This window comes from Carassius auratus, chromosome 38, assembly GCF_003368295.1.
Source record: "Carassius auratus strain Wakin chromosome 38, ASM336829v1, whole genome shotgun sequence".
Lineage (NCBI taxonomy): Eukaryota > Metazoa > Chordata > Actinopteri > Cypriniformes > Cyprinidae > Carassius > Carassius auratus.
This window is the reverse complement of record NC_039280.1, coordinates 15,815,428-15,832,188: the sequence shown is the minus strand read 5'-3', so window position 1 is coordinate 15,832,188 and position 16,761 is coordinate 15,815,428. Positions and strand designations below refer to the sequence as shown.

Genomic DNA, 16,761 nt, shown 5'->3' with positions numbered 1-16,761 from the left:
GTAAATGAATTATTTATTGCAGTGACTCGTCAAACTCTCAATGTTGTTATCCATTCTGCAAACTGTTACTGGATCAGCCGAACCCTGCAGCTGATCACAAACACACACACACACACACACACACACACACACACTTTGTCAGGCTGTCTGTTCCCTGACACAGAAGGGCAAGCACCTGTTTGAAGGGAACATTTCTTTTATGGTCTATAATAAGCCCACATCAGATAAAGCCTCCGCATTAGGTCACCATTCTAACTCTCGTTCGCTCTCTCTCGGTCTGCTGCTGTGGTAATTGTTTTAGATAGAGCCGACTGTTTGAGAATAGCAGTCCCGGCCAGGCCTAACCTCACATGAACATCGTGTTTATTTTCCTCCACTAAAACCTGGACTCAGCCATCATGACGGCATCCTCCACTCCTCTAATTTATTTACTTCTGCAGTTTCCCCAAACAAGTGAAGAGAACATTGTGTCCTTTACTGCGAACACGAGTGGGAGGAGATGGGGAAGAGGAAGGAAAAGCCAGAGTGGAGGATGAAAGAAGGTAGAGAGGGTGGAGAAGGACAAGATGACCTCTGAAAGCCCTTAGCAGGGATGAGCAGTGACCCAAAGTGACATTGAGGAATAGTCACCGTTATTTAATCGCTTTATAGGGCGAGTGGAGCGGTGACACATCGGCTGGATTCGTAATAACAGATACATGACAAAAAATACTCAAGTAAAACGAAAACTGAAAATATATACAAATGAAACGGATTCAAAATGTTAAATGCTAGTGTATCAGTTATACTAAAATGAACACACAATACTAAAATATAACTGGACTGAGAAGCTTTCACGCTTTTTGCTCCAGGTGGTCGATCTATTATTTTAAAAGTCAAAAGCATATACTTTAATAATGACTTGGCTTTAACATTTCCAACCTTTACCCTTCAAGTAAGAAAAAGAAAATGAAAACAGAAAGATAGAAAAACAGCTCTTTATATACTGTTTAGGATAGATTGTCCGAATGAAATCTGTAATTAAAATGTAACATTGAAACAATAATAATGGCAAAAAAATTATGGAACGGCAAAAATGTAAGCAAAAAGTAATTGTTAACTATTTAATTTGACAAAAATTTAGCTTAATTTGTGTTTTTGTTTGAACATCGTGTAGAGCTAATCCACTTTTATGTGAATGACTCAAAACCTTAGAGTTGTGAGATTAAAGCCTTTCCACATCTACATGTGACAACTAACTCCTGTCCAGCTTATTTTAAGAGCAGGTGAGGCCATATGAATGATGATATTTGGTATCATGTTATTTAAATTCATTACTGTAATCATAAACACTTTGGTACATTACACAGAGCAAGTCATTTTACCATTTACTGCACTTTGCTCTAGTCATTTACTGTACCTATATTATACTCATTTACTAAGCAAAAGTAGACCTACAGTATATAGGAAATGCAGTGTTTTAACCCTGCTTGTAAAAATATAATAATTGTCATTTTTATCTGTAAACTTTTCGAACTGGAGTTTGTTTTGGAGAGATTTGTTCTTGTGTTTGTTTTGCAGCAGAAGAAGGTGATTGCCATTAGCCTTTCATAATGTGCTTCTGATGCTTATCGAGCCTGATGTGTATTCCATATGCTGTTTGTTTTCTTTTCTACTCTCCCTCACACACACACACACACACACACTTACTTCTTGCTTTGGCCCACTTGAACCAAATATTTGACATTACAATGTTTTGCTTATAGCATATAATGACTAATACAGCGACGTCCTTGTATATGTTAAATATATAAGGAAATTCTCTTAAATGTGAGGAAAATTCAACAAAGAAACTAAATCTAAGTCAGAGAGCTTTGGTCTGAAGTGTACATTTATAGCCCTAATGATCGCAGATTATGCGATTTGATTTACCCGCAGATTTGGTTTTGGACCCAGATTACACACTTGCGGTCTGCAGCGTTTTGCGTATAATCAGATCTTGAACTGAATGAATGCAGGTGTGTGTTCCTTTCTTTTTCTTTCATTTTTTTCTTGTTTACTCTCATCAGGTCTTTGTTGCCTCACACGTAGCATGGCAGGCTGACCTCTTGTTGACATGCTCCGTTTCTCGCTCAATTTCGTGTTCCCTCAATGCCTAATTTGCCATCAGGCACTGCTGAGGACGCCCTTGCCTGGTCTTGCTCGGCCCCTCTCTCTTAGAAACAGGGGTCCTGCGCTGATCCCCGCTCATGTAACCCTCTGATAGACTTTCCCCATAGATACTCTTTAACCCATCGCTTCCAGTGAAATTATTTAATGTGTACAGTGTATCGAACCAAGTAAAAGAGTGCAATAAAATTAACTACTAGTAAAGTAAAGCCTGTTTAAATCTATAGCATATTTAATTACAGTGCTTTTATGTAAGCATTATATACTATTGTTTAAAAGTTTGGGGTTGATAAGATGTTTTAATGTTTTTGAACAAAGTCTGCATTTATTTGACTAAAAGGACAGTAAAAGCACAATTCAAGATACCCGGTTTTCTATTTGAATATATTTTAATTACTTAATTACAATACTCCAGTCTGCTCATGCAACATTTCTTATTATTATCAGTGTTGAAACAGTTGTGTTGTGCCTAACTTATACCTTAAAAATAGATTAAAAGATGATTTGATGATAGAAAGGTCAAAAGAACAGCATTTATTTGAAATATGATTAGTTTGTAGGATTATAAATGTCTTCACTGTCACTTTTGATCCATTTATGGCAGTCTTTATAGGTAAAACTATTATCTTATAGAAATGGCATTTGAATAAATTTAAATAAAATGTAAATTGATATATAATGTGTCCATAAATCAGGATTTTAGATTAAAATTATGTATTTAATGTTTTTTATGCTCTTTCACAAATACACAAATTAAAAAAATTCACAAGTTATAAATAAATCAGTTAAAATATTTAAATTATTGTTAGCAAGAAAATTCTTAACAAAAACTGTCAAAGCTCAATTTAAATATTTCAGAGATACAGAAACTCCCAACATTACTACACTTTATACACTATATATATACAAACACACACACACACACACACACACACACGCACACACACACACACACACTCACCTAAAGGATTATTAGGAACACCTGTTCAATTTCTCATTAATGCAATTATCTAATCAACCAATCACATGGCGGTTGGTTCAATGCATTTAGGGGTGTGGTCCTGGTCAAGACGATCTCCTGAACTCCAAACTGAATGTCAGAAAGGGAAAGAAAGGTGATTTAAGCAATTTTGAGCGTGGCACGGTTGTTGGTAGTATTTCACAATCTGCTCAGTTACTGGGATTTTCACTCACAATAATTTCTAGTTTACAAAGAATGGTGTGAAAAGGGAAAAACATCCATTATGCGGTAGTCCTGTGGGCGAAAATGCCTTGTTGATGCTAGAGGTCAGAGGAGAATGGGCCGACTGATTCAAGCTGATAGAAGATCAACTTTGACTGAAATAACCACTCGTTACAACCGAGGTATGCAGCAAAGCATTTGTGAAGCCACCACACACACAACCTTGAGGCAGATGGGCTACAACAGCAGAAGACCCCACCGGGTACCACTCATCTCCACTACAAATAGGAAATAGAGGCTACAATTTGCACGTGTTCACCAAAGTTGGACAGTTGAAGACTGGAAAAATGTTGCCTGGTCTGATGAGTCTGGATTTCTGTTGAGACATTCAGATGGTAGAGTCAGAATTTGGAGTAAACAGAATGGGAACATGGATCCATCATGCCTTGTTACCACTGGGCAGGCTGGTGATGGTGGTGTAATGGTGTGGGGGATGTTTTCTTGGCACACTTTAGTCCCCTTAGTGTCAATTAGTCATTGTTTAAATGCCATGGCCTACCTGAGCATTGTTTCTGACCATGTCCATCCCTTTATGACCACCATGTACCCATCCTCCGATGGCTACTTCCAGCAGGATAATGCTCCATGTCACAAAGCTCGAATCATTTCAAATTGGTTTCTTGAACATGACAATGAGTTCACTGTACTAAAATGGCCCCCACAGTCACCAGATCTCAACCCAGTAGAGCATCTTTGGGATGTGGTGGAACGGGAGCTTCGTGCCCTGGATGTGCATCCCACAAATCTCCATCAACTGTAAGATGCTATCCGATCAATATGGGCCAACATTTCTAAAGAATGCTTTCAGCACCTTGTTGAATCAATACCACGCAGAATTAAGGCAGTTCTGAAGGCGAAAGGGGGTCAAACACAGTATTAGTATGGTGTTCCTAATAATCCTTTAGGTGAGTGTGTATATATATATATATACGTAAGTATGTGGCTTTCTCCCGTCACAATGTGTTTAAATCTTCAGGATACAGTAAAAGTTCTCAAAAAATTTCCTAAAACTTGTAGCAACACTGAGGTCACCATGAGCTCAATTTCCAGGGAACACACGTACTAATAAATGCATAACATAAATACAAGTCACCTTATTTGATAAAAATGGCAGCCGAAAGCATAAATGTTAATGCCTTATTTCTGAAGTGAAGGCATGACATGAGCAGAAAGTTTGTTCCTTCTAATGAACTAGAGTTTTATCATGATTTTCAGACAGCAGTCAGCTTCAGGATCACAGTACAGCTCTCAGAAATTCCAATATTGTTTATAATGAAATAATTTTCCCGCTGCTTTTTTGGACGATGTTCTCAAAGTCCTTTATGAACACTTGTTCCAATCTGCTTAATTTATACTCCCACACTTAACTTCTTAACCGAGGTCGTGGAATGACATTTCTTCCTGTCTTTGGCTCATCTCTGCTCTTGGACAGCAGGTTGGAGCATTCCCAGATGTCTTGGCCAAGATCCCTCACATTTATGTTCTGTAGTCGCTCCATTAATCGCAGTCAGATTGAGCCGTTCACTTTGTGACATCTGTGTAGGCAGCTGTACCTGTCTTCTTCAACTGAAGAAGACATAGCACAGATACATGCTTTGATTTACACTCCTTAAAGGGATAGTTCACCCAAAAATAAAAATTCTGTCATCATTCCAAGCTTGTATGAGTTTTTTCTTCCGTTGAACACAAAAGAAGATATTTTGAAGAATGTTGGGAACTGTTGATGGTAGCCGTTCTTATAGAAAAAAAAAATACTATGGAAGTCAATGGCTGTTTGGTTACCAGCATTCTTCAAAATATCTTATTTTGTGCTGAACAGAAGAAGAAAAAATCACACAAGTTCAAAACAAGTGGAGGGTGGTTCAATGATGACAGAGTTTTCCTTTTTGGGTGAACTATCTCTTTCAATCTCCATTTATAAGTGAGAAGTGACCCTGTTAATGGTTCAAATCCGAAATGTGTTTGGTTTTCAGTGCCCTTAATGGAATATTATTGAGTGATAAATGGATTTTGTACATTAGTTTGTTTTTTGTTCTTTCTCATAGCAATAAGGAGGAATTTATTCTTGCGGAATATAATTAAACGTGCAACTGCAGCTTGTTCTCACAAGCAAAAAAAAATGTATAATAAAAACAGGTTTTTGTTTTTTTCACAAACTAGACTGAATTCCTAGATGATGACTTCTATATGCGGAGAGAGATTTGTCTTTGTTAAGTCGTCACTGGGAGCTTTACAAAGTGAAGAAAGAAGAGAGGTAGTTTGCAGTGGATGTGGTTTGTATGTGATGACAGATTTTAAATAGGTTTTGCAGTTGACAAGTATTAGTGTAAAAAAAAAAAAAAAAAAAAAAGATAGGGGAAGATTTCCCCTAAAGAACAGTGTGCAATCTTTTACATTGTAAGATATTAAATGTAAGTTTTTAATGAGCATGATGATAATGCATTAGCAAATTAGTTATTAGAAACATTTGCTAATTAAGTTATCATAACACAAAACGTAACATTACTTCCTGCCTGTGGCAAACTGGAATGCATATTACCAATTGTTTCAACTTTTGCATTGAACTTATTTTGCAGAACGTGCACTTAAGTCTACAGTGTGCATACCTAAGAAAGTACTAGGTAGGGTATGGTAAATATGGTAAATGGGTTAAGGTTAAGTTTATAGGTAGGTTCAGGGTTAGCTAGTTATTACCATAGTAAAAATTATTCAGAGTAAATATCGTAATAAATATAATGAGTAAAAAGTAAAGTGCTGTAAAATAAATTGCTACCTATATTTTTGTTTTATTAATGTGAAATACTAAATCAACTGTTCTATTTAAAATTGTGTTTTGACAATTTAGTTGAATAAGTAAATAACTGATGGGAGATTTAAATGTATATTGTATGTACATTATATGAACATTTAGTACATTATAAATAGTACATTTATATGTACATTTACGAATAGTAACACTCGTTCCCTTTCAGTCGGTCACTCTCGACGCCACGTTGGTGACCGAAAAATATGGGATATCGCTTCGATAGACCAATCTACTTCGAGTGTAAACTAAACTAACCAATGCACATTGGCGTGCAATTATTGCATCCAACTGCCGCTGATCACTGCGTGAGTATAAGAGGGCAGCAGGTGCAATGCATACCAGCTTTTCGCTTCGGAGCCGAATGTTAGTATCTCAACTGTCCTGACACAGACTCAACTGTGTCTGCTGTGAACTACGAGTTCAGCACGCTCTCGGATGCTTCGTGTTTTGGCGAGACGGCGCTTCAGCGGCGGTCGTTCCTTTGTCGAGTGGATTGCACACTTCAGGTTGCACTACCCCTGTCATGTTGCAAGCGGCCAATTCCCCTGTGCGCCTCAGCACTAAAAGAGCATTTCCTAAAGAGCAAATTTCTCTAAAAGCTATGCTTTCCCGGGCCGCCGAAAGGGTAGGGCTCGAGTGGAATCCCCCACCGCGTCCCGAGCCCTTGCGGCTGGATGATTGGTTTCTCGGGTTGGCACCCCACCCCAGTGCATGACGAGCTCACCAAGTCATGGATGGCACCAAGTCGCTGCTTCTTTTCTCGGTATGGAGTTGGATTCGGTCGAACAGACAGCATGCCTCACAGAGGAACGTGCGCGGTCGGTGCTAGCCTGCTTGAATACGTTCAAGAGCAGGACAGCGGTCCCACTGAAACTCTTTCAGAGGCTCCTGGGGCATATGGCGGCCTCGGTGGCACTTACACCGCTCGGCCTATTACATTTGAGACCGCTCCAGCACTGGCTTTATGGCCAAGTCCCGAGGTGGGCGTGGAAGCGCGGCACTCACCGGGTCCAAGTTACACCGGCCTGTCGCCAAACCCTCACTCCGTGGTAAGATCTTGCATTTCTCTGACCAGGGGTGCCCCTAGAGCAGATCTCCAGGCATGCTGTGGTTTACACGGATGCCTCCACCACCGCCTGGGGGGCCACGTACAACGGCCATGCAGTCTCAGGGGTTTGGACGGGCCCGCAGCTGCAGTGGCACATCAGTTGCCTAGAGTTGTTAGCAACGCACCTTGCCTTGAACCGTCTCAAAGGTCTCTTATGAGGCAAGCCTGTGCTGGTCCGATTGGACAACACTGCGACTGTTGCGTACATCAACCGCCAAGGTAGTCTGCACTCTCGTCACAACTCGCCCGCCACCTCCTCCTTTGGAGTCAGAAGGTTCTGAGGTCACTTCGTGCCGTTCACATTCCAGGCCTGCTGAGTCGTACAGCCGATGAGCTGTCTCGAGCAATGCTTCTGGGAGAATGGCGACTCCATCCCCTGACGGTCCAGCTGATTTGGAGCCGGTTCAGAGCTGCTCAGGTAGACCTGTTTGCTGCTCCAGAGACCTCTCACTGCCAGGTTTTCTACTCCCTGACCGAGGGAACTCTCGGCACGGACGCAATGGCACACAGCTGGCCGCGGGACCTACGCAAGTATGCGTTTACCCCAGTGAGCCTTCTCGCACAGACATTGTGCAAAGTCCGGGAGGACGAGGAGCAAGTCTTGCTAGTAGCGCCATATTGGCCTACTCTTAATATCATTGGATATTAAGTTGGACTATGCAGAGGCCTTTGAATCAAAATGGTTTTAAAATATTCTGCTTTAAAATATACCTCAGAAAAATCTATAGAATTAAATAATTTTTTACTTTTTTTATTGTACATTTTGCTTATCAGCAATTACAGGAAAGTGCCTCACTTTAATCCTGTCAGACACAAAGCAGGGCACCACAACAGGAAAAAAGACATTTCCTCAAGCATGTGTGTTAAGAAAAGGCAGCATATTACCTCCTACTGTGGATTTAAGTTTGTAACGTTTATGTGCATCGTTTTACATATTCAGTTTTTACGTCCTGCTGTAAGGCAGATGGATGAAATCTAATGTTTGTTTTAGAAGAAACTATAATTTCATGACTTCTTATCATAACAAAACATACCCAGCTCATGTTTAGCTGCATTTACAGTACAGAAGGTGTATAAATATCCCATTGTTATCATATTTGTGTAGTATCAGGTTGCATCCGTGTAAGGAGGACAGCAGAATGCTTCATGCCATTCACTTATCAGGTACTCGCTTAGCCCTGTGTTGTGTTTTTCACCACCCTCCGCTGCACTTAATAGGCTTTTCTCCGTATAAACATTCCTCACAGAACTGAATGTTCTCACACACAGCGTTTTATATAAAACATAGCGGCATGCTCAAACCTGAAAAAGCATCCGAATGGGCCAATTAAGAGCATTATGATGGACAGAGAGAGCAACACGGCTTCAGCATACAGTATAAGCTGTGGAAAGACTGTGTTGTTCTGAGAGAGACATTCCTGCTGTAATGACAAGCATCATGAAATGAAGAGCGACAGCTTCTTGGCATGAGGAGTGTGTGTTAAAAGTCTCTGGTAGCAGTGTGTTGATTTACTACTTCACATGAGTTCGCTGCTTCTCTTGAACTAAGTCAGTTCGACACGGTCTAGACCGACTCTATTTTTCAAAATAAAGTGTTTATTATATTTCTAGCATTTCCTGCAATATTTATTGCACTCCAAAGTTTTGCCAGCTGTGAATGATGAAGATATTGATCTAAACTGCAGGACTACTTATGTTACAAACTTACTTTATTGTTATTAAAGGGGGGTGAAATGCTCGTTTTCACTCAATATCCTGTTAATCTTGAGTACATATAGAGTAGTACTGCATCCTTCATAAATCCAAAAAGTCTTTAGTTTTATTATATTCATAAGAGAAAGATAGTCTGTACCGATTTTTCCCGGAAAAACACGACCGGCTGGAGGCGTGACGTGTGGGCGGAGCTAAAGAATCACGAGCGCGAGTAAGCTTTTGCGTTGAGAGCATTTGGAAGCTGTGACATTACCGTGAGGGAAAACCCATCATCCAAAACAAACCATGACTTAGAGTCAGATTCAGCCGTTTATTTATGATCCAGAATCAGATCCAGAGGCTGATACTGAACGAGAGCAGCAGCAGCAACGACTCGCTCCGAGCGGGGCTCGAACCCGGGTCTCCGGCATGGGAGGGGACGCACTAACAAGGAGGCAGAGATATTTGAAGCAGTTTTACTCACCGCCTGCGGTTCCAACACACGATCGTGACCCTTTTTCCTTGGGATTGTATCATCCTTAAGAAATAAACGACACGCAAATCCGTCGTCAAACTGGGCCTTGTGAACAAGCATCTTCGAAATGCAGGGAACAAACACAAACACTTGCACAACTCCGTTGATGCTCTGTAAAAATAAACTCCATCCACTGGTCCCTTAATGCTGTTTTTTTTTGGTAATCTGTGCAGGGTTGTCTTGCCCTGGCAACCAAAAACACACTCCTTTTGTGACATTTCGCGACGCTCTCGCTCTGATCAGTGAAGTCTGTTGTGTTCTCAGTGCTGTGCTATACGGGAGCACGCGCTCTTCCAGCAGAAGTGCCTCAGGACCCATATAAGGAAATTCCGCTCCATCTAACGTCACACAGAGCCATACTCGAAAAAAACTTTCCGAAACTTGTGACAAACCGGAAGGAGTATTTTGGGAACAAAAATACTCCTTCAAACTTACAACTTAACTTTTGAAACTTTGTCCATGTTTAGCATGGGAATCCAACTCTTTAACAGTGTAAAAAACTCAGTATGCATGAAATAGCATTTCACCCCCCCTTTAAAGGGCCAATATTTACCACCAAAATTCATTTTTTTACTTTACAAGAAAAAAACTAAAAAATTAAAAATTGAAGTGAATTCTAAATTATTGATTTGAGCTAGAACTAAAATTAAGATGGAATACAAAAGTAATTGTTAATAATCTTAGATGTTCGTTTAGGAGGATGTAAGTTTAGGAGGGTTTTCAGAGCTAATCTGAGTTTTATTCATAAAGAAATATAATGCATATTTATTAAGCAGCAAATCAGCATATTAAAATGATTTCTTAAAGCTGCGGTAGGTAACTTTTGACGCTCTAGCGGTTAATAAACAGAACTGCTTGCATCTTGCGGAAGAACATCGTAGCCGGAACTACTTTTCTCTGTTTATGTCTATGAAGAATCACAAAGGTACTGGGTTACTCCGCTGCGGTACCCCCGAAGCAATCTAAAATAGTCCGAATATAAACACTTATTATAGGTGCACCCTAGTGATTCAGGACAAGCTAAAAACACGGTTTGGAAAATGGATTTATGGTGTACTCGCTTATTATATAAATTTTTCTACATTTTGAACACAAACAAAAGTTACGGACCGCAGCTCTGATTGGTTGTTTCTTAACCAGGAGCGGATTAATTTCTGCAAATGGCAATAGGAGCACTGGGAGGAGCCAGAGGAGCTTGATTTTTTCACAGATTATCTGTCTCATATTCTACTGTCAGGACATAATGACAGGTTTAACAAATATGTAAAAATATAAATTTTTATAAAAGTTACCTACTGCAGCTTTAAGGATCATGTGACACTGAAGACTGAAGAAATGATGCTGAAACGTGTGGAAAAGTATTTTCAAATCTAAATTGTTGTTTTAAATTGTAGTAATTTTTCTCAGTGTTACTGTTTACTGTAAACTTAAAAATCATTATTCTGTGGAGTGTATGATACAATGGGCCCCATCATACACCCGGCGCAATGCGACGCAAGGCACAGCGCAAGTGTGTTTCCTAGTTTCAGTCCAGCGGCGTTCGCATTTTTCCGTCCAGCACCACATCGTTTAATTAGAAAATGCATTTGCGCCCATTTGTGGGGCCATGGGCGTGCTGGTCTAAAAAAGAGGTGTGTTCAGGCGTATGCTGGCATTTTAAGGAGCTGAAAATAGACTGCGCCATAGACCAACTCAAACCTGGTCTAAAGTCAATGGCGCAATATTTATTTTTTTGTTATTTAAAAAGTGTGTTGGTAGGAAATGCGCCTCTGGGCGGGCCCACAGTGCGCGTTGACTTTGCTTTTTACACACAGGGATGCACATCACACAAACATGCCAAATATTAAAAACAAAAGGATTACAGTGTAAAAGAATATTATTGTGTAGGCTACATAAATATAAAATGTAATGATGGATAGTCATTGCGTGTATTAGAAATAGACTACCTATTTGCAATTCAGCCTATTACTACTTATAATGATGAATGAAATTGGCTAATTAATTGAACAATTGTGCCAATTCACACACATATATATTTAGTGACTCATCGCGCGGAGCTTTGGTGGATTCCTGCTTGTCCCATAGATGATCTACTCGCGCGCTTTAACTTTGCGCACGGCCAGATTGGTTTCTTCTCTTGAGAAGCTTTCAGCTTTTGTGCCAACAAATCCCGCCATGTAAATAGCGATCCGCCATGGCGCGAGCGCATCTCGCTCTTGAGGGGAATGGGAGATGAGACTCTGATTGGTGTATTGAAAGTTACATTCCAAAAATGCCGCCTGGCGCACGGACCATATTTTAATATTAAATATTAATATTTTATATTAAAATAGCAAAAGTGGATTTGGACATGTCCTGAGTGCACCTGCACCCTGCACTTTACACTTTGTGTTTAGATCGTTAAAATAGGGCCCTATGTTTGTCTGTAGTGAATTTTTATTTTTATTTTTAATTAAACTGGAATCAAGTGAAAAAGCGTTAGATTGAGGATTTTGCTACATTTAAAATAAGTATTAATTAATTAAATTTACACAAAGTGTTATTCTGAAAAACATTTGATCAGATCAGAATAGCATGCAAATTAGAAACAGGTTTATTAGTAGTCTTAGATTTCTGAACCCCTTGTACTTGGTTCTTATAAGCCATAGGACTAGGATAAACATTCCTTATTAATGTCCAGGGCCACACACACAGTACACTCTGTACTGAAATTATAATTATTTCCTGTTGCTATCAGCCTAACAAAGCTGCTCATTTGTTAAGCTAGTGTAGAGTGTGGTAATCTCCCTGTGGGGAACAACAATTAGCATGAAGAAAAGTGGGGCAAAACTTATTTATTTATTGTTATTTTTATTTAAGCATGTAGAAGAATGCTCTTTAATGGAATGTTCATCAATCATTCCTAACACAACAAATCCACATGCATTGCCTCTAGGAGATGCATAAAAATGAAAGCAATATGTATTCTAAAACCAGCTCAAAATATCAAACATTTCTGATATCCTCAAACAGTAAGGAATCATAGAAGCTAAACATCAGAGTCTGTGACAGTCACACACAATGAGATTTTCTATGAAATGTCAACTCAAATCTGCAGACAGGCTCTTGTCCAGACTGTAAATCAGGGCAAAAATTTGAGCAAATTGTGGTTTATTCCAGCTTTAGCTGCCCTTTAACGCTCATTCATATGTAGCGCAGATATGAAAGCCGGCTGATACACTCTGTTAAACCGGCTTGTTGGGTCTTGGTTGTTATCTGTCAATCGGGCCTTTTCTCTTGCACGGCGCGGGGACGCCAGTATCTGTACATTTCTAATTAGAGGCAGGAAATGTTTATTGGCATTTGATTGGGTGGGCCTTTGCTGTGACTCTGGGCACATTTTAAACAAACTATTTTAGCATCCTGTTTAAATTCGCTTTCATAGCAAAAGGACATGCAGGGCAGACTGGCCCACAATTACATAAGACATTCGATTACTCTAAAATCATGATTTCAATTAAAAAATATCAGCATATCAGTCATATCACCAAAGTGAGGCCTGCAACGGCTGAAAATATCACCTACACTTCTCTTCTGATCAGTCTGAGGGAAGAAACAGGTAGCAAGGAATTTAGGATATGACAATAAAAGGAAATATTTTTCATTCCAAAAAATATCCTTGTGAAATATATTGTGAAATAACCTCCTGTTTATTTTGTAGTTTTTTTTATTTTTTATGTTCAGATGGCAAACAATATATAAAAGCATCCTTTTCAATTTTTATGTATTGTATGTATTTTGTTTTATTTTATTTTTATTTTTTTTGCAGAAAGATGCAAATCAGGTTCTTCTCCTTGAGTATGCGCATTCAGGTTTAAGCATATTTCCTCAGGATAACTAGGACATGAGTCACATAGCTGGACTGGCAGTTTGTGTGGGTTTGATATACATCTTGATTCTTTGAAATGATGTGCATGACCCACTGAAGATAATGAGATATATTCTATTCAGCCGTACAGTGCAACGGGTTCATGTTTTCTGAAAATGGCTGCTGGATACTTCTCTCATTGACTCTGAACTCTCCAACATTTATATTCTATTCTGCAGCCATGTCTTTTAACCCCAGTTGTGGTTAATAGTTGGATTTCTTAAACGCTCAAAAAAATAATTTTCATTTGAAAGTGCATTCCCCTATGTCTGAATCATTTAGGGCTGAAAAATGAGAAACATTCTTTAAAAAAGAAAAAGAAAACTAATGATGTTCATGACTTTTTATGGTTCTGTTAAAGGTTCATGTTGGATCACTGTTTTAAAATGTAAATGGAACAAATGTCTCTTAAGTCCATCCAAAAATAAATAAAAATTGAAGCTAAAGCTGGTTCTGTGATTAGCAAGTGTCCATTACCTGCTTTCAAATGGAGCGGCATTTACTACACAGAGCCATAGTTCCCTGACAAGCTACGCAATATCGCATTATAATCGCAGATGAATTGCATTCGGTTATGAACGCGATATTGCGTAGCTTGTCAGTGAACTACTGCTCTGGGTAGTAAATGCCGCTCCATTTGAAAGCAGGGGATGGACATTTACTGCTAATCACAGAACCGGCTTTACTGACGTTTATGAAATCATGCGATTAATCGTGCAGCCCTTACCGGCAATGAGAAATTAGAAATTGTTCAAATTAGACAATTTGCATTTATTGAGTCAAATAATGAACCTGTTTCCTCTTGTTTCTTCACTTTAGGACCGCTTGTTCTTCGTCATGGAATACGTGAATGGCGGAGACCTGATGTTCCAGATTCAGCGTTCACGCAAATTCGATGAAGCTCGTTCCCGGTTTTATGCTGCTGAAGTGACCTCAGCCCTCATGTTCCTGCACCAAAATGGGGTCATTTACAGGTAAATTCATTGCGAGGCAACTGACCGCTGAAAAAGGTCAAAGGGTCGAACAACATTCAGGCAGTGTTTGGTTACTAACCATAAACTTCTCCTGTTTGTCTCTCTGATAGACATAGCATCATTGTTAAGTAACCAAAAGAATGGAACACCTCAGCCAAAATATCATTGTAACGAACAAAAGATACCTTCCAAATTTAGTGAAATTTTCGCCTGATCATTTTTGGATGGAAAATTAGCCATCCGTTCCAAGTGTTTGCTCAAGTTTAATTCGGACTCCAGATCATTTATTTTCTCAGAGGGCTGTCACGCAATCCTGAACAGATTAGGTCTGGAGCGAATCAAATGGAGTCTGTATCACATGAACTGGCTCTGGCATGGTACGTTGTATCTTCAGGGGCTATTTTGCCTAGAGACAGGGGCCCTTGTCTGCCTTGTTTACCTCAGGTTGTTTACTTTGATGAGCTATGTGCAATGATTTATTCGTTCCCAGACAGTTTTTTTACCTTCTCAATTGTGTGTCATTAACCACACACAACGGGCAGTGCTTCTGGGGCTGGAAGGCCAGGCTTTCCTTGGGATCATTTATATCCGTCACTGTTTTTTTTTGTGTGTGTATGTGTTTGCGTGGAATCCATCTTAACTGTCCAAAAATATAATAAATTTGCAGTATTATAAATTATAGCAGTATTTTGTAATGCTGGAGTCCTATACATGGTTTTACCGTGGAATTGCATGAATGATATCAACACACACACACACACACACACACAAAAGCTGCATATAAAATGCATGTAAGCAGATGTTATTTTTGGACAATATGCAACATTTGTAAAATCTGCAAAATGAGGCCTGAATCACAGATTATGATAAAGATTTCAGTTTAAAATCATATGCATGACGCCAGCTCTAAAAAATAAAGCTGCATATAAACAACATGCAAAAATATAAAGCTTTTGGAAATCGTAATACAGATTAATTTGTCATTCCAGTATAAAATGTGATTCAACACAATACGGTGCAATGAAAAAAATATGATGCTATGCAATTGTATATAGCACAAATAGTTCACTTTAATTTCTTTGGTTCCTTATAATTATTTGGTGGAAGATGCTGCCATGTTAATCTATATTCTATGTGACTCTCAGAACATGCCTCGGTTTCCGTATTGTTGTGATACTTCATATTCACATAGCAGCAGTGGTGATGAGAGAATGCGCTTGACAAACAATTGAGAGAGGAGAAATCAATCTACTTATAAATGTTAGAAACTATGTATTGCAATACAAATTCAACTTGTATCAGATGCACACACTTTTAAATTGATGCATTGTTTTGTTAACTTTTATGCAATGCACCAATGCAAATCGGTGAATCTTACCATCCCTAGTCTGCATGTTCAAAAAAAATATGAAAATCTGTTGTTTTTGGACAGTATGAAAAGGACAACTGAATCTGTGATATTGTTTTAATGCAGAATAACAATAAAATTACAAGATGCATCTGTTAAATGACAAATAAATCTGTAATACAAATTCATATCATTTAATTTTAAAATCATATGCATGATATCAGCACTGCAAATCTATGTTTTTGGACAGTTTCACAAAAAATGACAAGTCAAAAATATAAAATGATAAATATATATATTAATACATATTCATTTGTTAGTCCACTATAAAAATGTATGCATGACGAAAGAACTACAAAATAAAGTTGCAAGTAAACAATATGCAAACCTAAAATAACCGATGTTATTTTTAACAAGTTGAATCTGTAAAATGGCAAATATAATACAGATTCATTTGTTATTTTGCTGTAAAATCATGCATGCATGATGCCAGCAGTACAAAATAAAGCTTCATGTAAACAACATGCAAACATGAGAAATATTTGAAAAGTATGACTTCAAAATTACAAATGTAATACAGATTCATTTGTCATTTAACAAGTTCAGCTTGTCACTTTGTCACTGGTTCAATAGAATATTGTGCTGGTAGCTCAAGTCATCATAACCTCTTCTTCCCGTCGCCCCTCTGGCCCTCATTGAACCCAGCGACCTGTGAGTTTCCTCACCCACCCATTCTCTGGGCCTGGTCCTGAGCTCTTTCTTGGTCTCAGACAGGAAGAATCTCATTTGGAGTTTAATGTTGTATTGAATTAAATCCATCTCCTCCCCAAACCGGCCTTCCTGAGCCCAGACTTTCAGAGACTGAAGGGAAATGGGGGTTCTTATGAAAGTAAGACACTTAAGGCAAATAGGTCAAGCAAAGGTCCAGTGGTTCAAATTACTCTGAGTTTATTATTTTCCCCTTTAAAATGAACAATAATCTATGCTGTTAGCTACTCTA

At 38.8% G+C, this 16,761-nt stretch overlaps 1 protein-coding gene across 1 annotated transcript in view; it reads left to right on the top strand.

Moving 5' to 3' along the window:
• prkceb (protein kinase C, epsilon b) overlaps nucleotides 1-16,761 on the top strand; it is a 94,555-nt gene that overhangs the window by 61,975 nt on the left and 15,819 nt on the right. The window contains exon 11 of the mRNA XM_026224453.1: nucleotides 14,259-14,413. Coding sequence (XP_026080238.1) covers nucleotides 14,259-14,413 — 155 coding nt within the window. The remainder of the gene's footprint in view (nucleotides 1-14,258; nucleotides 14,414-16,761) is intronic.